The sequence below is a fragment of the Trichomycterus rosablanca genome, chromosome 8 (assembly GCF_030014385.1).
Source record: "Trichomycterus rosablanca isolate fTriRos1 chromosome 8, fTriRos1.hap1, whole genome shotgun sequence".
Lineage (NCBI taxonomy): Eukaryota > Metazoa > Chordata > Actinopteri > Siluriformes > Trichomycteridae > Trichomycterus > Trichomycterus rosablanca.
In genome coordinates, this window is record NC_085995.1 from 33,681,940 (window position 1) to 33,706,507 (window position 24,568).

The 24,568-nt window shown below is 39.5% G+C and overlaps 1 protein-coding gene and 1 non-coding gene across 2 annotated transcripts; both read right to left on the minus strand.

The window, feature by feature from the left end:
• Nucleotides 1-381: 381 nt before the first annotated feature.
• vac14 (vac14 homolog (S. cerevisiae)) lies at nt 382-24,479 on the minus strand. The gene is made up of 19 exons (XM_063000760.1): nt 23,940-24,479; nt 19,544-19,694; nt 18,543-18,710; nt 15,758-15,820; nt 15,563-15,670; nt 14,709-14,818; nt 14,474-14,595; nt 14,253-14,390; nt 13,870-14,010; nt 10,119-10,182; nt 9,857-10,001; nt 9,698-9,763; nt 9,111-9,258; nt 7,989-8,121; nt 7,521-7,695; nt 6,124-6,242; nt 5,807-5,886; nt 4,240-4,390; nt 382-1,894 (listed from the first exon to the last, which is right to left on the minus strand). Exons 1-19 carry the CDS (start codon nt 24,041-24,043, stop codon nt 1,735-1,737), a joined length of 2,346 nt encoding a protein of 781 aa, XP_062856830.1. The 5' UTR covers nt 24,044-24,479; the 3' UTR covers nt 382-1,734.
• On the minus strand, nt 11,996-12,066 carry trnag-gcc (transfer RNA glycine (anticodon GCC)). Its single transcript has one exon. It is a non-coding gene; the product is annotated as a tRNA-Gly (tRNA).
• Nucleotides 24,480-24,568: the final 89 nt, after the last annotated feature.

A 24,568-nucleotide genomic window follows, 5' to 3' on the forward strand; every position in this document is an offset into this window, starting at 1 on the left:
GAAATGCACGATCTGCTGTGGTGACCCCTAATGGTTTTAATTGCCTGTGCGTTAACTCCTCATAGTTATAGTCCTGCTTACAGCAGAATGCAGTCGCAGGGGGAAATTACTGAAATGCTGAATATGTGTGACCTTGTGGTCCAATGATAAGCTCCTGTTTTTTAAACTTTCATGAATGTAGCATAGTTGTCTGCCAGTAACAGGCTATTCTACAACTTTCTAGGGTGTAGACTGAGGGGACATAAGGGACGTCTGAATAACTTTATCGCACTCTTAGTGACTTGGTCGGTGTGATTATACTCTGCAGACAACCATTAAGCTATTTCCTACTTACAATCCAGTCTCTGAGATATTTAATTAAGGGTTCTTCCAACACAAACATGATAGAACACGGTTCAATTTATTACATCTTTGTCTCGGAACATGACAAATGACTAAAATTCAGTCTGTTCAAATAAGGCCAGGGTACAGACTCGCAGTACACTGATCAGTAAGACAGAGCAGTACAATGCATGATGCCATTAAAATAATATGCACGAGAATAAAAGCATGGAAGAGAAAAAAGGGCTTTGGACATACAGTAGAAACCAGTGGAATTATTTCGTTCATGAGCAAGCAGTAGATTGCTCAAGGGATAGTCTGCGATATGCAAAGGAATGTTTGTTACTGTTATATACATACATACTGTGTGTGAAATGTGATGTGATCGAGTGATTTTATGGAGTTGGTTTATTTTCAGTTAGCATGTTATCATGATCAGGGCTTGTGGTGCCTCCAAAGCCAAAGTGTAATATATCTGGTGCATGGCAGGACTACATACTGGACAATTTACAGTAGCCAAAACACTTGTGGGCAACTTAAAAAAAAAAAAAAAAAAAAAAAAAAAAAAAAGATAACTGAAGAACCCAGGGGAGATCCACAAAGAAACATGGAGAACATGTGAAAATATTTAGACCTGGTTGTGTGGCAACCATACTACCCTCTGTGCCACCATCTTCTACACTTAATTTACACTAAATATAAAAGATTCAAGCATGGCTGACCATTTGTTGTCCACTAAGGATCTATTTAAAACCAAAACAATGGAGAGGGAAAAATAGTACCAATTTAATTTTTGGACTGTCACTTCAATAGCAGCTGAAATTGTAGACACAGTGGTGCTGCAGTTCCTGAAGGCCTGGATTTGACCATTGCCAAGTAATACAAGCCATGAAGAATTTGGCATGTTCTCTGTGGGTTCCATCTGGGTAGTTTTTTCTACCTCATATAATATAAAAATGATCTAAGGTTTAAATGTACTGATAAATGTGGAGGTAAAAGTATTCCTGCCTTGCACCCAGTGGTTCCAGGTGTGCCAGACCCACTGTGGCCTCGACCATGATCAAGTGGTTTGTAGAAATGAATGAACAACTCATACAGGCGGCAGTTATTAAAACCCAAGCCGGTTATCTATATCAGCTTGGAATGCCTGTGTTGATTATGATTGCCAGCTACGCTAAAACCACTGGCATAAGATTATACAACCACTGGCCCGCAGTCCTAAACGAGTCTCTATCATAATTTAACTCTGTCACTTGAACATAAAGCACTTTATAAACAAATAAAACAAGGAACATCGCAGCTCTTCATGCCTACAGTAGGACTGACGCTTTAAAAGCAGAGTAGAAGCACAGCGGGTTCACTTAGGCGCACGTCTTTAGTGCCCAGTCTCTTCTAGTGTCAGACAGAGGGCAATCAAAGCACCAGCTTCCTGTCCGGGTGCTCGGCGTGGCCAGTCCTCTGGTGCCGAACCTCCCGGTGTTTGCTCTGCACTTGTTCAAAATGCTGCAGCAGCTCTCCGTAGTCCACTTGCAGCAGGGTGTTGGGCTTGGTGCTGGCTGGCTTCGAGCCATCCCTGGAATGAGACGTGGTTATTAATAAAGGGCACTTAACAAAACACAAGTGGGATTCCTGTAGCATTAGAGGAAAATGTCATGTGTTATTTTATTAGTGCATTAGTGCACTAGTGTATTAGGTAATCTCTAATGGATTAGATATTAGAAGAAATCTAAGGAATGGATGAAAAGCCATAAGCAATTACAGTTTTGAGATAGTTACAGTAAGTAATTATAAGCTTTTTGCAGTACTGTGGTTTAACTTTGACCTTATGAAATACATGGACGTATGTGCTCCAATCATTCAGCCACAAAATATTAAACAGTTGTTGGAATCAATAAAATGTCATCAAGTGCATGTGACATGCATGTAACATCCCATTACGCTGCTATGATCAGGGTTTATCCCCAAAATCAGCCTAACAGCAGGCATGTTTTAAAACCATGACCTTTCTGTAAATAATTCGTATACAGTGGTACCTTAAAACTCAATGTCAGTTGGTTCTGGGAGTGGCCTTGAGTTTAAAAAGCGTTGTGTTTTAAGGTATTTTTCTATAAGGATGTATGTGAAACCTGTTAATGCGTTCCATGGTCCCGTGGAACTGCATATATTTTAGGCTAATGTAAAATAATGGGGTTGTTTTTGACACTTATACACTGAAATTAACACAAATATAATATAAAAACACTGAAATACAATTAAAAAAACAGTTAAAAATCAAAACAATAAAACAGTAATAAGTAGGGATGTAATGATGCACCGCAAGACAGTTAAAAATCGGTGCACATGTGCCACGATTTGAATCAGTTATTCATTTAAGATGAATCGATATTCACTTTAAACAGCAGAGGGCACTGGCACTATTCACCTCACCTGGTTGACAGCACTTCACAAAGTTGCCAGTTACGGGATTTTCCAGCCTAATTTATTTATATGAGGATACTTCTCTATTCTTTATTTGTATTATTCATTTATTTATATAATGTTGGATTTGTGTTAAAATTTAATTTCAGTTTTTACACAATCAGCATTATTTGGCATCGTTTGTACCTACCTCAGAAATAAAAGGGCATTCATTATTTAGATAAATAAAAGATAAGCACAAATACAGTATTTTATTTAATTTTTTTAAAGAGAAATAATAAAAGGAAACTTTGTCATAATTTGTCTTCAATTTCATTTTGTTTAAAAAAATCGGGACAAAAATCGTATTGTGAATCGTATCGCAACATGGGTAGAGTGTATCGTTACATCCCTAGTAATAATTAAGAGAGGCTTTGTTTTTCTACATCGTTCTTTTAATACATTAAGTCACACTAAGCTTTATTTAACGATAAGCGTTTTAGACTCTCGGAAAAGCTGATTCTTAAAGCTGATTCTTACAATTTCTCAGAACCTCAAGCCATAACACAAGTTTATCTGGATTTTCCTCCCGTTTCATTATTAAACACAGATACATGTGGAGCTTTCAGAGTGAATCTGATGGTTGTTCCACACAAATGCAGATTTGTCTCATATTTGCACTTTGATGACGTCTTACTGCACCGCTTAAGTCGAGCGCTGAACAAAACAGCAGTCACACACACGTTTTGTTTAAGGGAAATGTTGAGTTTAAGGGTGCAAATTTCTTGACGAAGGGTGTTGAGTTTCAAAGATTTTGAGTTTAGGGGACGGTGAGTTACAAGGTACCACTGTAGAGTATAAAATAGTGTATGCAATCGGTCAATAAGGGTACAACATATGAACCTGCCAACCGACTGAGGATTATTTAACCCTGGTTTTCTCAGTGATCAGGAGAAAAATGGAAGGTCACAAGGCACCAAACAAAAGTACTGCGGCCAGAGTGGCATGTAATCACCCAACATCAGTGTGAAAGACTGATGAAGAGCATGTCACAAGCACAAATTTCACAACTGAAAATCAGAATTATTCCATATTCCAAATACTGATTTCTAAACACAACAAAACTAAGATGAACCATTATTCAAGGTCTGAAAACACTGCACTTTTAATCCCATGCCAGTAAACCACTGGAAACATACTGCATGTGTTTAGTGTGAGGTTTGTTATAAGGACTAACCCTTAAGCAAGGCCTGTAATACTCTTAACTAACTAAAAATAATATAATGATATTATAATACACCGGACAGGCATAACATTATGACCACTGACAAGTGAAGTGAATAAGACGGCACCAAGTGAACATTTTATCCTCAAAGTTTGTGTGTTAGAAGCAGGAAAAATGGGCGACAAGGGCCGACAAAAAAAGAACATTCACAATCTTTTAATCAATATAAATCAGCTGATCAGCTAAGACCTTGGTGCTGAAGTATTTATATTGTGAGTAATGAGTGCTGCACTCACACAGTCCTCATGAGTTCTGGATTTGGGACGCAGCGCAGGCGATGGGACAGCAGCTGGAATGCCTGGCTTTGCGGCAGGAGCATCAGCAAACCGTACAGAGCTTTAATTAAATACGGGTTGTTCTCTACATCCAGCAGCTGTAGACGCAGATCTATACAGGAAGAAACAGAAATAAAACAGTGTGATACATTGTAATGAAGTGGATAGGAAAGGTACATTTGGGTGTTTAAGACCACCAATCTCAACACAATCATGGCCAAAAATATTGTCATTCCTTCACTTTTCTCAGAAAATTGTTGCAATTACAAATGCCCTGGTATTCACATTTTTTTCCTCTTGTTTGCATTATTTCAACACAAAACAGCTGAGGACAAATTCTGATTTTATTCCAGAAATAGACAGAACAAAATTATTGGCACCTTCTCAACATTGTAAAAAGTTCAAACTGAGAAAAGTGACTTAAATCAAGTCACCTCACTATAGGCAAGTGTCTCTGCTTTTAATTTGACCCATGTGATCATCAGCTGGGGTTCTTCTCTAAGCCAATAGAAGATGTAACGCCCGCTTGTTTGTGAACAGTATTAACGGTATTATCAGTGTTTTTACCAGTCTTACCAGTGTTATTTAATGGCAAAACTGGTTGTAGTGATTTTTAGATAACATGTGACCATCTGGACAAACGTTCTCGAGCATAAGGTGACGGTTTCATGTACTTTTCAATGAGGGCAGTTTAACTAACTTTATATGAGCACAGAGAAGTCATTGCCAACAAGAAAAAAGCTGCTGTGCCACAAATTTAAATGACGTTAAAGAACTTTCATACCACTAAATAAAAAAATCCAACTTGTGTATATTTTGTGTATATTGTAGACTTTCAGTAGATTTTTTTTAGACAACAATAAACTTTTTAAAAAAATAAAAAATACAAAAACGTGTGTAAAATATATGTAATCTTTAGACTTCAAGCAAACATTTAATTTTACTTTTTTAAATAGTTGGTCTTTAATCTACTGATCGATTCTATCAGCTATAGCCCAGTGAGCATAAAAACCCACAGCCTTTACGGCCTGTTGTGAATAAAAGTGTGTGCCATTTATTTAAGCAGACATCTTCCCAGGCCTTTTTTTCACCCAAGACACTAAGAAATTGCACTTCGATAGCATACACCAACATCATCTTTATATTTTAAAGTGCACGAAGGATATTTCACCCAAAATAGTTAACCAGCGTGTCATCCTGCTATGTGTCAGTAGGAGCATGTGACAGACACACCCTCCTAATTTGGGGGTAAGGAATGGGGGTAATGGCAGTGACAAGAGAAAGAGGGGCTTCAACTGGACATGACTGGATTGTGTGAAAAAGGGAAACATGAATAAACAGAAGGTAAAATACAACATTCCTTGTTGTATTTTTGTTTTTGCTTGATATTCAACAATTTTTGTTTTTGCTTGATATTCAACAATCATGGCTGCTAACATGGCATCACACTGTAGCCAAATGATAGAATGTGTTCAGTGTTTGCTTTTAATGTTTGTGTAATAAGAACTAGGAATAAAAACACACTCACAGGTAAAAATGGGACTCTCGATTAGCTGCACCAGTTTGTCAACCTCGATCAGAAAATCTACAGTCACCTCCAGATCACCACTGTTCAGCCCAAGTCAAGGTTTTAACAAAGTGATCGAGAGGGCATTTCTGAGCCACTACTGGTTCTTTCCAGCTGTGTTGTTTTTTTCTGTGGGTAGTCTGGTTTCTTTCCACCTTCCTTCTAAAAAAAAAGACAGTCAGTGAACTGTTATAGGTGTGAGCGAGCTAGTAGGTGGGTGTGTTGTGCCCTGCAGTCGATTGGCACCCTGTTCGAAAATGCACATTGATAAAGGATACAACTTCTGGATGAGGTCGTAGGCGTGGTGGTAGTTCTGGGTGAGAAAGCAGAGGGAGACTGTGGCCACCGGACTGTGGCACCAGGACCGATACAGACAGCAGAACAAAGCACAGCTTTCCTGCAGTACAGAGAACAATCACATGTACTACATGTACTTTAATTTATCTTACACAATACATTAAGTTGAAATGGATCTGCAACAACAAGGCTGTAGATGATCTGTGAATGTATACAGTTACTGACTGTAGCAGATCTCTTGCCGAAAGGCAGTGTTGTTTCGAGCAGCAACAACGAGTCTCAGCAAAGTATCAGCCTAATATAGTTTTGTAGCCAACTGCTAAGATACACTACATGGCTACAAGTATGGGGACACTCCAGTTCCTCAGATTAGATGTTTAAGCCAGCAGTGCTCTAGTTCCAGGGTTTAAATCTCAGGTTGGGAGCTATACACACCGATTAGGCATAACATTATGATCACCTCCTTGTTTCTACACTCACTGTCCATTTTATTAGCTCCACTTACCATATAGAAGCACTTTGTAGCTCTACAATTACTGACTGTAGTCCATCTGTTTCTTTACATACTTTTTTCGCCTGCTTTCACCCTATTCTTCAATGGTCAGGACTCTCCCAGGACCACTACAGAGCAGGTATTATTTGGGTGGTGGATCATTCTCAGCACTGCAGTGACACTGACATGGTGGTGGTGTGTTGGTGTGTGTTGTGCTGGTATGAGTGGATAAGACACAGCAGCACTGATGGAGTTTTTAAACACCTCACGGTCACTGCTGGACTGATAATAGTCCACCAACCAAAAATATCCAGCCAACAGCGCCCCGTGGGCAGCATCCTGTGACCACTGATGAAGGTCTAGAAGATGACCAACTCAAACAGCAGCAATAGATGAGCAATCGTCTCTGACTTTACATCTACAAGGTGGACCAACTAGGTAGGAGTGTCTAATGGAGTGGACAGTTAGTGGACACAGTATTTAAAAAAAACTCCAGCAGCGCTGCTGTGTCTGATCCACTCATACCAGCACAACACACACTAACACACCACCACCATGTCAGTGTCACTGCAGTGCTGATAATGATCCACCACCTAAATAATACCTGCTCTGTAGTGGTCCTGTGGGGGTCCTGACCATTGAGGAACAGGGTGAAAGCAGGCTAAAAACATGTAGAGAAACAGATGGACTACAGTCAGTAATTGTAGAACTACAAAGTGCTTCTATATGGTAAGTGGAGCTGATAAAATAGACAGTGAGTGTAGAAACAATGAAGTGGTTTTAATGTTTTGGTTGATTTTAAAGACTTATTAATAGAAATCAGTGATTTGATTGAAATTGTATTTGTATTGAATCGGTACTGGTACTGGTACGTGTCTCTCTTACTGGTGAGCGCAGGTCTTTCAGCTGGTTGCGGAGCTGGAAGAGCTCAGCTGACGTGAGCAGGATAGTGTTGAGCGTTTGCACCATGGTGGATGCAAACTTGAGGTCCTCCTCCTTTAGCAGGATGTCAGCCATGGAGTGGAAGATGTTCTCAGCATGCAGGAGGAGACACAGCTGCCTGCATCATAAAAGTCAAGAGAGGATTTTAAGGACACATTAAAGTTTGAAAGCCAAGTTCGGCTCTGTAGTGCGTATGGAAAAAGGAAAGAGGTAGCACAGGGTTTACTCTGTAGGCTGAAATACAACATACACTCATGTATAATCCTTTGTCCCCACTTCCCCACAACTCATTACTTTCATACATATAACTAACTGGGAAATAATAAAGGCAAAAAAGAAATGTACTTTGTAAACAAATAAATGACATTGCACCAAATTCCAAATTCCATGCTCATATCCACACTATCCTACCTGATAATGAAAGCCCCTCTCATTTCCAGAAGTTTCCTCTCCTGACTAAAGCGCTTGAGCAGGTTGATCATGAACTTGTAGAAGAAGGAGTTCATGCTTGGAGTGGAGGGTGACGAGTCAGCCACTTTGGAAACTGCAAGATTTTGATGCACCATGTTATGTTGGGCAAACTTTCACTTCCAAAATCTTATTAAATTAAAATCATCTAAATAAAACAGTATTCACTGTATTAATCTATAAATAAAAAATCTGTGATTTTAATATAAAGGTATAAAACCCGACAGAAAGGTAAGTCAACTCATCCTAGCTTGTGGCTTAAACTCATAAAGCATTTATGCACTGACTCTCATTACACCATACGGAAATAAATTAAAATATTATATATAATTTATTTATTTTCTTACAGAAAAATTTAACTATTTAGAAAACTAAATTTTTTGTTTTCTACTATTATATTTTTGTGCGTTTCTCAATTCAGCATAGTCAATTTGACTTCCGCTGCTGGGGATCCCTGATTTTTTTCAGTTGAGGTGGGTACATTGCTGCTCACGGCTCCTCCGACCAGCACGCAGCCCTCAACGGAACCCTTTTCCACCCGTGCACTTTACAGAGGTGCCTCTATCCACCAATCAGCGTCCTTACACAGCGTTTGAAGACCCCGCCCACCTAGTCCGCTCATCCCTCCTTGCAGACACTGCCAATTATGCCGGCTAGATGGTGCCAGGCCGACTGTTGACAACACTGGTGTGCTAGTGGAATAGCCCATTTAATTGTCTTTGTCAACAGTGTAATATTTCCTGTTAAAAGCAGGAACTAAATGTTGTTTAACCAGGACTTGAAATTAGTACAATCACTGAATTCAGTGAAATATTTTTGTGATAAAAATGTATGTTATTAAGTAAATGATCTAATTCTAATGTGTACAATCACAGAATTTGACCTTTTTAATTCCTATATACTGTTTTAGGATATTGGCAGCATTTGTTAAGCAGGACTCTGTAGTCATTGCTAAACTTATTAGGCTTTAGACCTGGTCTTTAATCATCTTTGAGTCAAGATATGGTTGATGCAGGGTTGATATAAGGTTTAGTAAAGCAGGAATAAAAAAATCTGATTACTCACCCACTCCCAGTTGTTTTGGTGCAGCTTTGCCCCCATCTGGAATGTGAAGCTCAGTTTTATTTGCACCCTCACTCAACTCTGATGACTCTGTCTGTCCAGCACGGGAAGATGCAATCTCCGCTAGAACTTCCAGGTCTTTCAGAATCACCTGTTTGGAGTTATTTGCGCTGGTAAATCATCTTTTATACTTAACTGGTTGCAAGTATGAGCCGACATTAACCTGCCTATCAGAATGACATAATAGGTGGTGTAACTGCAGAGTGTGGTACAGATCATGCAGACCTGACAGTTTCTGTTTAGAACAGTGTCATCAAAGGAGAGGTCAAGATCTGCCTTTAGGACTTGTCATCTAATGACAATTTCAAACTGTAATACATCCTCTGACTCAATGCTCAACAACCATGAGACCCTCTTTTCACTCTCAAGCTGAATGTGATAAAAGGCTGACCCAAATGCTCTGATTATACAGCCCATCTCTGAAACTCGTGAACACTAAGGTAAGTTCTGTGAACATGATCTTCTCTACAGCTGTGCTTTTAGTGCCTGTTGACAAAACATTAATTAAGAAGAATAAAAAAGGCTCTTACCTCATCAGACTCATCAGAAAGAGTCTTCAGCAACATAGGAAACAGGCTGTCTGTGTGACGGAACATCTACACACAATTCACAGGTTAAACATGTTAACCCAAAGCATGATGTCACTAGAATAATCCAAAGAAATAAAAATCATGTTCTGGGGATCTTACTTTGCGAGGTGTTTTGATATAAAGATGATAGAGCCACTTTAGCACAGCAATGCGTGTCATCATGCCTGTGAAGGAGTCGTGTAAATGTCTGTCCAGAACCTGCACGATGCTATCCAGGTCCAGCGTCACCTGCACCCGGTCATTTCTACAGACACATGCATGTACATGTTTTCTAAATCTTCAACTGAAATAATTCCATCCTCTGTCAACAAACAACCAGCCATGAGTTTAAAATCATCTACTCATCGATAGATCATCATACCCGGTTGGTGTGAAGAAAGAGATGTTGCTCAAGCCAACAGACTCCTGTGAGGCATTCAGAGAATCTGAAAGAAAAATAGAGACGCAAGACGTTAAAGGCTAAGTTTGTGTAATAAGGGAAACAATCATCACAGGATACAACATGCTAACCTATTCACTCATTCCTATATAGGCAGAGGCGATTTAGGTTATGTGTTCGGACACGGAAGGAAATAAGTAGCTATAAAAGACAAGTGGGCACCAGGGGCGTAACTGCCGGGGGGGCAAGGGGGGCAGGTGCACTGGGGCCCATGGCGGGGGGGGGGGGACTCCACTCAACCCCCTACCGCACTGCCCCCCCCTCCCCCATTGGCTGCACTCGCGAGGTCGTTATTATTATATTACAACATATATATGAAATCTGTTGAGGGGGCCCAAAATTGTGCCACTGGTGGGCACAGAGGGACTCTTAATTAACAAAAAAATGTCAAGTCAAATTTATTTATATATAGCGCTTTTTACAATAGACATTCTCTCAAAACAGTTTTACAGCATCCAGGACCGACAGACCAAAAAATAAAGATTTATTCCCAGATCTCCAGGACCCAGAGCACCACCATGAACTACCATCCTCTCTCAAAATGAATAATCTGTATTCTAAATACTGCCTTTTAAAATGCAGATGTTAAAACATTGTTTAAATAGTGAGTACTTTCATTCTGTTACTGTGCAATCCTGACACTTTTTTCAGATGGAAATACTATATTTGAACTCGAGGTCTCGTTTGAAATTTTTCGATGCAGTTGCACATAACTGTCCAGCAGATGTCGCCAGAACTCAAGTTTCACATGTGTTTTGGAAGCGGTTCAAAGTGAAAAGCATTGTTTCAACAAGAAATCATTTAAATAATCATTTTGATTGTTTACAATTACACAAAACCTGATGATTTATTTCATAAAATGCCTTTTCATTTTACAATAAGGCTCAAAATGTTTTTTGGCTAAAAAGTCAGATTTCTGACTTTAATTGAGTTTTTTTTCCACTATTATTTAAATAATTTATTATTTTTTATTTTAAAAAACCCTATACTGAATTCAATATAGTCTTACCAGATTTGTTATAATGGAAGTACTACCCATACAATGTAGTGTTTGCAACTAAAAAGTAAGTTAATTAATGTCCATTGATGACAGCAGAGGAGCAATGTTAACAGATTTACTATTACAATGAGAGTCTGTCCATGTGGATATTGATTCCTGCTTTGCAACAGATCTCTGATAGATTTTCAAAGAAAAATACAGCCTTTATTTATTCAGTTTTAACCACTTTATCAGGGTCCAGATGGCTATCACTTCTTAGAAGCAAGAAAGGAATTTACCCTGGACATGATTCACTAATCTACACCTAAGAGCTGTTATAAGGTAGCCAGTTCATCTACTGTATGCTTTTAAACCCAGCACCATGATTCATGTTGCTGCACAGCACCAAACTCTACAGGCTGTAAGTGATGATAATGACCCAGTTGGCAGAGGTCACTTTACAAGTTACAAGAGTGATGTCCTTATCATGTTATTGTATTATCATGCTTGTTCTTATTCAATAGTAGGCATGGTATAATGCAGAAACTTGATGAGAATTGGCTGCTTAATGTTGCTCCTAGATTGAGCTTGTGTTACTTTGTGGTAGATTGGCTGCCTGTCCAGGGATGGCACTGGGCACTAACACCTACACCATGAAAACGCTGTTAACAAAAACCAAAATACATGTTATTTAAAATCTAAATGCACGTGTCTAAATACAGTAAATACATTACTAGGTCAGCTTATATTTAATTGCACCGAGAAGACAAGAGTTAGTGCAAAATGCATGAAACAAGATTTAAAAAAAAAAAAGGAGCTGTGCATTGGCCGGGAATCGAACCCGGGCCTCCCGCGTGGCAGGCGAGAATTCTACCACTGAACCACCAATGCTTCGCTGAAAGCAACGTTCTGCGTTCCACTCAAAAACGGAACGTGATAGTAATATTATCCAACTACTAAATCATAATAACGTTTAATCAATTACTTTACTAATTTACGGTAAATATTAATCGGTTTTGTAGAAACAGTGCGGTATTTACGTCTCGAGCATGCGCTTCGAGGTAAAGCGCGTTCACGTTAGAATGTGTAACAGTTTGGCAAAGAAAGCAGCAATTAAATAACAACGTTGTTTATGGTACATTTTGGCATGTTTAATTACCGAACGGTTTTTATTTTATATGAAAAGCAGTCGGTTTTATGCACTAGGAAATTTAAACGTGAACAACCGATACTGCAGCGGCAGTACAGCACAGTAAGTATAACATTGCTACTAGTGGTCAGAAGTGGTACTGCAAGTTGTAAATCAGACACCAGGGTTCATTACAGGCCAATGCACAGCTTTCGTTTTACCATTAGATTAAAGCATAAAATTAAAGGGGCAAGTAGGTCAAGACAGTATTTGATTTTAATAATTACTCCACATAGTCACTGTATATTTCACACTTTATTCCAGAAGAATATTATTAGAAGAATATTATTATTATTTTATATTGTTATATTATATTATTAGGGCAGCACAGTGGCTTAGTTGGTAGCACTGTCGTCGCCTCACAGCAAGTAGGTCCTGAGTTCGATCCCCAGGTGGGGGCGGTCCAGGTCCTTTCTGTGCAGATTTTGCGTGTTCTCCCCGTGTCCGCGTAGGTTTCCTCCAGGTGCTCCGGTTTCCTCCCACAGTCCAAAAACATGCCACCAGGCTAATTGTAAACACTGAATTGTCCTATAGATACCTAGCCGCTAGAAGCACAAACCAGTGCATTGTAGTGCCGGTCCCAAGCCCGGATAAAATAGGGAGGGTTGTGTCAGGAAGGGCATCCAGCATAAAAATTGTGCCCAATCAATCTGGATTGTGCCCAATGATCCGCCGAGAGCCAACCCCGCAACCGAACGGGACAAAGGCCGAGGAAGAAGAAGATTATATTATTAGATATTAGAAGAATAATATTTCAGACACCCCTAAAGTGGACCATACCATTTCGTGTCTTGTCTGCCCTGCCTTCACTCCCATTATTGGTCGTGCTGAGTTTCTGAATTAGCATTAACTAGTCAACTAACATCAACTGGTTTCATCTTAAGGAACAGTTTAGCTAACTAATGATCCCCCCAAAACTGGTGTTTTTACCTCTTTACCCCTAAAAGTACTAATTAAGGGGTGAACCCCACCATAGTTCAAACCATGACTTCAGGTGTTCTTTTTCTGTGAGTTAATGATCACGGTATGAAATATGTAGTATACCACAAACTTCTTGCTGGTTTTAAAAATATGACCAGGCATGCTTGGTCTAAACTATAAATACAGCTACTAAGATTTCTGATTTAAAAAGTTCTATTATGTTGTTAAACGTTGTGGCATGGTCTCTTATTCCCCATAATTGATGAAGATTGACTAATGCATTAGTGCTGGTGAGCGTATGAAAAAGGTTAGTCTGAATGTACCCGTTAGACTGGTCCACAAGAATTACAGTGAAAAAGTTCTGTACAGATCACATAAAGCTGACAAAGTAACAGATTGTCACTTGGAGCAATTTCTATCACTTTAGCTCTTCTCTTTTCATTTCAGTTCACTTTAATTCTCCCTCTCTCATTCCATAGTTTTTCCACGTTGTTAAACAATATCATTCTTAACATATACTAAACAGAGGCATATGGGCGTCTGCATAGACATGAATAGCAATGCCACCGACAGTCATAACTCACCATTAAGATCCGTCTCAGTCTTGCTGGTCGTGTCTGTGCTCACTGGAGAGGTTAAGGACTGTGACTCTTCATCTTCATCATCCTCTGGAGTCACAAGTTTCATCAGGCTGTTGTTGCAGGCACTGGCGGCCTCTTTGGTGCCTTGTACAGTGGATTAAGGATGTAATTTTAAAACTATCAATGTACATCAAGTCAACAATTAAAAAAACATATATCATGATTCATGTCTCAGGTTAAAATTAATACATTTTAAGTTGTATTTTTTTTACTTATTAGAATGTTAGTTTTTGGAGGCATTTGTGGCCTGTGTGTGGCAAGGCTGGCTTTTGGCCACTTTTGGGTAAAACAGAGGATCTAGCCATTTTTATGGTTATGAAGGATACTTTTCTTGCGGTCATCATAGGATAAGCAAGGAAGCACGGCTGTGAGGATGCCAGAGGAATAGGGTAGAACCACTCGGCCTGCCAACTGTATAAACTCCCTCATCCAGGTCATAGCTGTCAGCTGGATCAGATCATTAGCTGAAAAAAGAGAAGGGATAGATATGTTGTCAAAATACATACAAGTGATAAGAAAAATACATTAAGATCATACGATCACTTACTGAGTTTAGACTCGTCAGACACTTGGCAGTGGATGACCAGGATGTTTGCCATTTCAGCAAACTTGACACTGGACGGTGTTTTCTTGATTTCTTTGAGAAATTCTCCCAAAACCACCTCACACCTATGAGATGAAATAAAACACAAAATTTTTTGTGAGAAACATAGAAAACACATACAGATAGAGGAGGAAAAAATCATCATAATAAAGGGACTCAAGTAATAATAAACACGTACATGCGCCTGATCTCTTTGCTGCCGTCTCCGAGAATCTGAAAAAGCCCGTCCAGAATTTCAGGAAGATAATCCAGGAGGTTTATATCTGGCACTGACTCCAAAACCAAGATCTAAGTGAAGAAAACAATTCAATTATTCATTGCAAAGCTGTATACAAACATTAGTTACATGAAATACGCCCCTGCCTACACACACTGATAACGAACAACTGATTTTTCCTAAACGGGGACTGACAGGTACATATTTTTTTATTTAGTATTTATTTATATATTATATTAGGATTTTAATGCATGTTTTACACACTTTGGTTACACTCATGACAGGACAGGTAGTTACTGGTTACACAAGATCCATCAGTTCAAGTTTAATATCAAACACAGTCATGGACAATTTTATCTCCAATTCACCTCACTTGCATGTCCTTGGACTGCTGGAGGTACCCGGAGCTCCCAGAGGAAACCCACACAGACACAGGGAGAACATGCAAACTCCACACAGAAAGGACCTGAAAGGATCGTTACTCCCTATGCAGTTCCCTATGGTCTGGAATCACTTAATATAGCCAAATTCCCTGTGTAGTCAACTTCACAGGGAACTACTAGGGTGATTGGAATGCCCCATGTGTCTTTTTACAAAGACTAACAGGTACAAAGGAAACACCTTCAGTCCCAAAAAATAAAAGTACAGAAGCCATGTCTCCTTTACTGAGACAGCAAGTCAGAGGCCACACCTTCTTCACTTGGACTGACAGATAAAGAAACCACACCTTCCTTATTGTGACCAACAGGCACAGAAGACACCTCTTCTATAGATTAGGTACCAATCAATATTATAAAGCGAGTTGCTTTTCTCACCCATGAGATGATAAACTGGCGAGCATACTGATTGTTGGAGTAGATCCTCTCACGCAACAGAGGAACAAATGCCACCAGATCAAACTTGTTGCTGTCTGTTACAATGTCCTATAAGAACAGTAAGAAGTCAGAGCATTAGGTTTATAAATATTGGTACAGAAAGTCAAATGAAGCCTCATTCTCCTTTAGGCTTACCTTTAGAAGGCGATCAAGAAGCTCAGAGCCACTCTTCACATTGGGGTCAGGATCTGCTGCAAGCTGGGAGAACAAAATAAAATGCGTCAATATGAATTATTTTTTATTATGGTTTGCAGTTTGCAGTTTTATTGCTGTGCTTTTGACTAAACAAAGAAAACCCATTGCTGTAACATCTATAAAATATTTACAATCACATTACTTATGGCTTTATTATACACAGGTAAATACTAATAGTATAATAGTATTATTTACAACGAAACAGTGTTCCTCCAGGACCAGGGTGTAATACAGAACATATGTGCAAACAGTACAATACACACAATACAGAAAAAAAACAGTATAACAAATACAAAGAACTGCAATGAATACAAGGCACATCTAACCTAAAAAGTGAAGGTCCACAGCACTGAGTAAAAGTACAAAGTAATAGTAAGAGTAGCAGCAGATATATTAGAGAATAATGTGCAAAAAGACAATATTATGCAAAGATTCAAGTAATAATATAGTCACAGGTGTGTGTGTGAGTAGATGTGTGTGCCTGATTGTGAGTGCAAGAGTGTGTTTGTGTGAGAGAGTGTGTGTGTGTGTGTGTGTGTGTATATGTGTATGAGTGTGTGCATGAGTGTATATGCTTGAGTGAGTGTGTGTGCATGAGAGTGTATGTATGTAAGCAAGTACAAGTGTGCGTATGTTAATTTTAGTGTGTGTGTGTGTGTGTGTGTGTGTGTGTGAGTGTGTGTGAGAGTGTGAATGCGTGATTGTGTGTGTGAGAGTGTGTATATGTGAGAATGCAGTATGTGTGTATGAGTGTGTGCATGAATGTATGTGCTTGAGTGAGTGTGTGTATGAGAGTGTATGTATGTAAGCGTGTACGAGTGTGCATATGTATAAGTAGGTGAGTTTGTGTGTAAGTGTTGTAAGTGTGAGCGTGTTTGTGTGTGTGAGAGTGTGAGTGAGTGTGTGTGTGTGCGTAAGTGTGTGTATGTGTGTGAATATGAGTTTATGTGTGTAGGAGTGTGTGCATGAGTATGTGCTTGAGTGAGTTTGTGTATTAGAGTGTACTGTATGTATGTGAGCGTGTACAAGTGTGTGTATGTATGAGTGAGTTGGTAAGTGGTAGTATGTGTGAGTGTGTGTGTATGTGAGAGTGTATGTGTGCGTGAGTGTATGTGCTTGAGTAAGTTTGTGTGTATGAGAGTGTACTGTATGTATGTAAGCGTGTACAAGTGTGTATGTATGAGTGAGTTTGTAAGTGGTAGTATGTGTGAGTGTGTGTGTATGTGTGTGTGTATGTGAGAGTGTATGTGAGAGTGTATGTGTGCGTGAGTGTATGTGCTTGAGTAAGTTTGTGTGTATGAGAGTGTACTGTATGTATGTGAGCGTGTACAAGTGTGTGTATGTATGAGTGAGTTTGTGAGTGAGTTTGTAAGTGGTAGTATGTGGGAGTGTGTGTGTATGTGTGTGTATGTGTGCGTGAGTGTATGTGCTTGAGTGAGTTTGTGTGTATGAGAGTGTACTGTATGTATGTAAGCGTGTACAAGTGTGTGTATGTATGAGTGAGGTTGTTTGTAAGTGTTTGTGTGTGAGTGTGTGTGTATGTGAGAGTGTATGTGAGAGTGTATGTGCTTGAGTAAGTTTGTGTGTTTGAGAGTGTACTGTATGTATGTAAGCGTGTACAAGTGTGTGTATGTATGAGTGAGGTTGTTTGTAAGTGTGTGTGTGTGAATGTGAGAGTGTATGTGTGCGTGAGTGTATGTGCTTGAGTGAGTTTGTGTGTATGAGAGTGTACTGTATGTATGTAAGCGTGTACAAGTGTGTGTATGTATGAGTGAGGTTGTTTGTAAGTGTTTGTGTGTGAGTGTGTGTGTGAGTGTGTGTGTATGTGAGAGTGTATGTGAGAGTGTATGTGTGCATGAGTGTATGTGCTTGAGTAAGTTTGTGTGTATGAGAGTGTACTGTATGTATGTGAGCGTGTACAAGTGTGTGTATGTATGAGTGAGGTTGTTTGTAAGCGTTTGTGTGTGTGAGTGTGTGTGTATGTGAGAGTGTATGTGTGCGTGAGTGTATGTGCTTGAGTAAGTTTGTGTGTATGAGAGTGTACTGTATGTATGTGAGCGTGTACAAGTGTGTGTATGTATGAGTGAGTTTGTAAGTGGTAGTATGTGTGAGTGTGTGTGTATGTGAGTGTATGTGAGAGTGTATGTGTGCGTGAGTGTATGTGCTTGAGTAAGTTTGTGTGTATGAGAGTGTACTGTATGTATGTAAGCGTGTACAAGTGTGTGTATGTATGAGTGAGTTTGTAAGTGTTAGTATGTGTGAGTGTGTGTGTATGTGAGTGTGTGCGTGAGTGTATGTGTGAATGAGTATGTGCTTGAGTGAGTTTGTGTGTATGTGAGAGTGTATGTGTGAATGAGTATGTGCTTGAGTAAGTTTGTGTGTATGTGAGAGTGTATGTGTGAATGAGTATGTGCTTGAGTGAGTTTGTGTGTATGTGAGAGTGTATGTGTGAATGAGTATGTGCTTGAGTGAGTTTGTGTGTGTGAGTGTATGTAAGCGTGTACAAGTGTGCATATGTATGAGTGAGTTTGTTTGTGTGTTTGTGAGTGTGAGTGCAAGCATGTGTGTGTGAGTGAGTTTTATTATGCTAAATAATAAAATGTAATTTTCCAATGAAGTACACAATTTTTTTTTGTTATCACGGATAAACCGTATCTGAAACGTCTGCTTTTTTCCATCTCAGTGAAAGCACCTGGTCATGGACGACCTGTATACTAATCCTTACCTTACTCAGGCCGTCGAACAAAACGTTGAAGTGAGGAAGCACTGCTGCTCTGGCGACCTTCACTATATTGTATAGAGCTTCACAGGCGTAATATCTCAGCCTGCTGTCTGAGTCGTTAAAACATGTGAGCACTGGTTCAATCAGCTCCTTCAGGTACAGTCCAGAATCCTACAGCACACAGAGAACATCAATACATGCAAAGATGATCAAAAAGAGTCAAGATTTAACCTAAAACTATCCTTAAACTGACTATCTTACCTTATTTATGTTCCTGATTATACTGTGTACATCAACCAATAAAACAAACCAAAAAATCTTTATTTTCTTTAATCTTCCATTGTAGCCTATCAGCTTTTTATATATAAAGATTACATCCACGTAAGATGTTCTATAATGTTACTGAACTACTCCTAACTATTATGATTATAACTGACTACAGCTGTTAAAAAATCTATGTGCCTATCTAAATATGTCCAGTTTTTGGCGTAGTACAGAAGTGGAGGAACGTGGAGATCAGTGTGTGACTCTCCGTGCGCAGGACTGGCCTCACGTGCAGTTCAACCAAAGTATGGGTGAATAAGGGGATTGGTGGACAAAGAGAGTATCAGTTGTCAGGTAAATATACCCTCCTCAGATTGGGGTCCCTAGCAGCTGGAGACTTATTGGCTTATTGGAAAAAGGGAGAAAATGCAGAAATAAAATAACAAAGAAATAGATAAATGGCCAGTTTAGGTGCACCCAATGCAGGGGAGGGGGTGTCAGATGTAATAAAAAAACACCAGTAAAAGAAAGTGTGAAATAAAAATGACTGTACACAGTCAAAAGTTTAATAAAAATGACTGTCTACAGTCAAGAGTTACACCAACACGTGCCTATCCACTGCTATGCAAAAAAAAGAACTGATTGCTGGATGATGGGTGTTTTTCTTCTTTAAAACACACGATGCAAGTGATTAGATCTGAATGAACATTATAACCTGTAGTAGAGTAACATGTGTTTACTTTTCCCAGGGCGATGGAGCAGGCAGCCAGACCGATGAGTCCTCCTTTTCGGCTGTGCGGGTGCTGCGAGAGTGCAAACTCAGATGCCAGAATCTGGATGACGTGTCTTATCTGAGTCGAGTTGTTCTGAGCCACAAACTCCCTTACGAGTCTGTGGATAAAAACACAGAAACATCATGCAGGATCGAGCCTGTCAGAATAATGATCTAATCATATTGATTCAAGCTAATGAATGAGCGTCACTAATCAAATCACCCAGCCTTCATAATTGAATCCTTAATGTTGGACAACAACTGGTTACACATACGTATATAGCTGAGCCCCAATTTAAAGCTTCCAGTGCTGACAGAAAACCACCTGTAAAATAGTTGCTGACTTGTCTTAAGGTTTGTAGGGATAGTAAGAGGGGTAAGTAGGGCTGTCAGAGGCCCCGCAGCACATCTATGGAGGCCATGATGGATTGTGTTACTGCATTGCTTCCAGTGATTCTGATTGGGATAAGGTGGTAGTAAAAACAAGAATTACCACATTTTGTCTTAAACTTTAAACTGTTCCAAAAAAAAGTAACCCCAAGTAAGCACTACTAGTAGTGGAATCATCAAGGAACAGTCACTCAAATATAAAATATACATGACAGTAAGAAAAGCACAAAAATACAACTTCAGAGCTGACAATGTGGGCTCTAAAATGATGTTCCCAAAGAAGCAATGTCACACTGCAGGGTCACCAGGCTGCCACACAGGACCATGAATGAAAAAGACCTCAGAGAGTTGAGGCATCACTTATGCAACATCACTTATTATGGTGATGTGAAATTCTATACCATTCCACACAGTGTTTATAAATAAATAACATCTATTGATTTATTTAAATAATTTCAGGAACACATGTTCAAAGGTAAATACAGTGAGAAGTAGAGATTCAGAGCATTTAACCACCTCTGGTTTTATTCAATACAAATCTAATACACAATATACAACCAACTTCAATATCACATATGTAATAGCTTTTCACTTTATACTTATAAACATAAAAACAGTCTTTTTTTCATAAACAATGATATGTTTGTAAATGAAAATGACAGAGGGAAACAATTATCATACACCACAAATTATTAACACTATTAGTACTTGTAACTTAGTACTTATTAGTCTAAAACCGTTGTTGGCAACTACAAGTCCAAATTATGAGCCTTTTCCAGCAGTGTGAATAAATTTTGGCCTATTGCTTTTGGCAAACCATTGTCAATTCCTCAAGGTTCCTCAAGAGCCCTATGATGAACACTTTGCAAAAACCTCCAGAAGAATGACTAGTCCATGCTAGCACCATTTTGGCTTAACGTTTGAACTTGTTGTATTGATAAAACATCTAGTTTTAGTTTCTGGTATTGACATAGGGTTGTTTGTAGATAAGCAGTCCCTTGTCATGATGCCCCCACCTCCACACATCCATACCACTGTGGGTTCAGTGTGGGACCATACACAACACTTTTTTCCCCAAATATGACAAGCTAAATCATTCACAAAAAGGTTTTACATTTCCCTTTTTACAAAAAAAGGTTTTCCCTCATTATTTTTGTTTCATCTGACCACTGTTCTGGTTTGTCCTGGTGCAGATCTGGTTGTATTGAAAAGCTGAGTTTCATTCAACATTCTACTTACTTTCTGGTCAAGGTACTCCAGTCAACTCTAAAAGCTGAAATGCAGGGATCAACATCTCAGCATGAAAAAGTAGGCAACACAAGCTCACATAACCAGTCCACCTAGTGCAAAACCGTGTACATCTGTAGCCAATTCAACTCTCAGTACCTCATTTTGGCCATTTATAGAGCAGCAGCAAACAGCCCTAAAAACACACAAGTGAAAGCTAGAGTAGTGAAAAGCAACCAACAGTTGGACTCTGGAGCAGGAGAAAGCCAATCTCTGTACTAATAAATCAGGTGTCACCATCTGGCAGAATGACAGACAATTTTTTGTTTGACAGATGGGGAACTGTAATTGCCCAAAAGCATAGTGAAGAGGAATAATGGGTTGGGGTTGTTTTTATGATCGGGAGCACTTAGGGATACTTTGATGATAATACCCCCATTCAAAAACTTTGTTCCATTATGAAAGAACTTGAAAGGTTTGCACACAGCCCTGACCTCAATACAAAAGCTAACGACAAGCATACATTTTACTACAGAGATATTATACTATGTACATTTAAGGGCATCAATAAATGTATTCATCTTCAGTGAAGACTCGAGTATTGATCTTAAAAACACAGGTTGCAAGGCAAAAATGCACTTTAAACAGGGCACCAAAACCACAGGGCATCACCCTTTACCTCAATCCGCAACACCTAAAGACAAAGGAGACTAGCCAATTCAGTCCATCTACTCAAAAGCATTGAGAGGTAAAACCTGAGCAGCTGGAGGACAGGAAGTTAAGCTCTGACCCAGGTCCACAACACTTATGTAGCTGTACATCACCGACATGCTATCTAGGTTTTCTCTCGACAAGAGATAAAAATGAACCTGAAAGATTTACTCTGGGTCCTTTTAAATCATGTTAATACAGTCTAACTAAAAACATGAAAGGAGACTTTCATTAGAGCATTAGAGGACTGGTCATGATCACATGGCAGGTCAGCTGATTATTCACTCAGCAATTTTGTAAAGTACAAAACTGACTGTAAAATCAAAGGTTTATGTACATTTGTAAAATACACGAATACCATGCCAGTCTTAAAGTTTACACTTACTTTGCAACTGTATTTTTCTGTGACTGGATGACTGGCACATAATTATTTGTCTAAAAATGCAACTGCAATGAGTCACTTGAAGTCACTTATGTAACTTATTCGTAAATCATGTCTTAATGACAGGCAGGCAAGACAGAAGATTAGACAGATTTGCAAGCATTATCCATCCATTAAAACATAGTGGTGGCAGCATTATGCTGTGTGGGTGCTTCACAGCAGCAGGAAACAATAGAGAGGTAAGAATAAAGGATCTGATAAAGGCAGTCAAATACAGAAACATCCTCTCGAGCACATGCAAACTCAGACAGCAACAATCCACCTTTTGACTCAACACTGACCTAAAGCATACATCCAAAACAACACTGGTGGCTTCGGCAAAAGTGTTTAAATGGCTTTGAGTGGGCCAGCTAGAAGGCAAACTTAAACTTTATCAAAACTCTGTGGCTGAGAGGATCTCCTATATATTAAAAAATCAAATAAACTGATCAGCCATAACATTAAAACCAGCTCCTTGTTTCTACACTTACTGTCCATTTTATCAGCTCCACTTACCATATAGAAGCACTTTGTAGTTCTACAATTATTGACTGTAGTCCATCTGTTTCTCTACATACCTTTTTAGCCTGCTTTCACCCTGTTCTTCAATGGTCAGGACCACCACAGAGCAGGTATTATTTAGGTGGTGGATTATTCTCAGCACCGCAATGACACTGACATGGTGCTGGTATGAGTGGATCAGACACAGAAGCGCTGCTGGAGTTTTTAAATACTGTGTCCACTCACTGTCCACTCTATTAGACACTCATACCTAGTTGGTCCACCTTGTAGATGTAAAGTCAGAGACGATCGCTCATCTATTGCTGCTGTTTGAGTTGGTCATCTTCTAGACCTTCGTCAGTGGTCACAGGACGCTGCCCACGGGGCGCTGTTGGCTGGATATATTTTTGGTTGGTGGACTATTCTCAGTCCAGCGGTGACAGAGAGGTCTGTGTCTGATTCCATCATACCAGCACAACACACACTAACACACCACCACCATGTCAGTGTCACTGCAGTGCTGAGAATGATCCACCACCTAGATAATACCTGCTCTGTAGTGGTCCTGTAGGGGTCCTGATCATTGAAGAACAGCATGAAAAGGGGGCTAACATGTCCTGTGACCACTGATGAAGGTCTAGAAGATGACCGACTCAAACAGCAGCAATAGATGAGCGATCGTCTCTGACTTTACATCTACAAGGTGGACCAACTAGGTAAGAGTGTCTAATAGAGTGGACACGGTATTTAAAAACTCCACCAGCGCTGCTGTGTCTGATCCACTCATACCAGCACAACACACACTAACACATCACCACCATGTCAGTGTCACTGCAGTGCTGAGAATGATCCACTACCTAAATAATACCTGCTCGGTGGGGGTCCTGACCACTGAAGAACAGCATGAAAGCAGGTTAAAAAAAAGCATGCAGAGAAACACATGGACTACAGTCAGTAACTGTAGAACTGCAAAGTGTTTCTATATGGTAAGTGAAGCTGATGAAATTGACAATGTGTGTAGAAACAAGGAGGTGGTTTTAATGTTATGGCTGATCAGTGTAAGTGTGTAGTGTTGGAGGTTAGTTGTGTGTAGGTTAGATCGGTTTGTACTCACTTTTCTATCTCCAGTGCTGCCACTTTTCTCTTCTCATACAGCTTATCATTGAGGGCTCTGACAATATTCGGGGTTAAAGGAGAGAAATCTTTTTCTGTATTCATTTTCTCCAATTATTTGTTGACTGTAACAGATGAAGTGATGTCACACTATCAGATAGCTCTACAATAACAAAGGTAAGGTTTCACTTCATCTAGATGTGTGCAGTTTCATGCCAGTCTCATGCCAGCCACTTCCAGAGGATCCAGATATCTGAGTAAATGAATTTTAGATTAAACGAGATCTAGTAGACACACGATCAGAGAGAAAGAAAGTCCAGCTGTGTGAGAACAACAATGTTCTTCTGCTTCTCTGTACAGGTTCATGTACAAACAGGAGGATTAGCCCAAATAAACCCTCTCAGTTACTCTAACACCCACTTTCGCTCACACACGACACCAATTTCTATATTTAAAAGGTGTAAATCCAGTCCATGTGCGATAATAATGCTGCATATAATGTGCATTAGTCAGTTCATAAGTAAAATGTTACTATCACTACCTCCCGGCTCACATGATTCTCCCTCCCTGAAAGGCCGAGGAGTCGAACCCTGATCTACTAATTCTCTTCTGCGTTTGCAGGCTGATGAG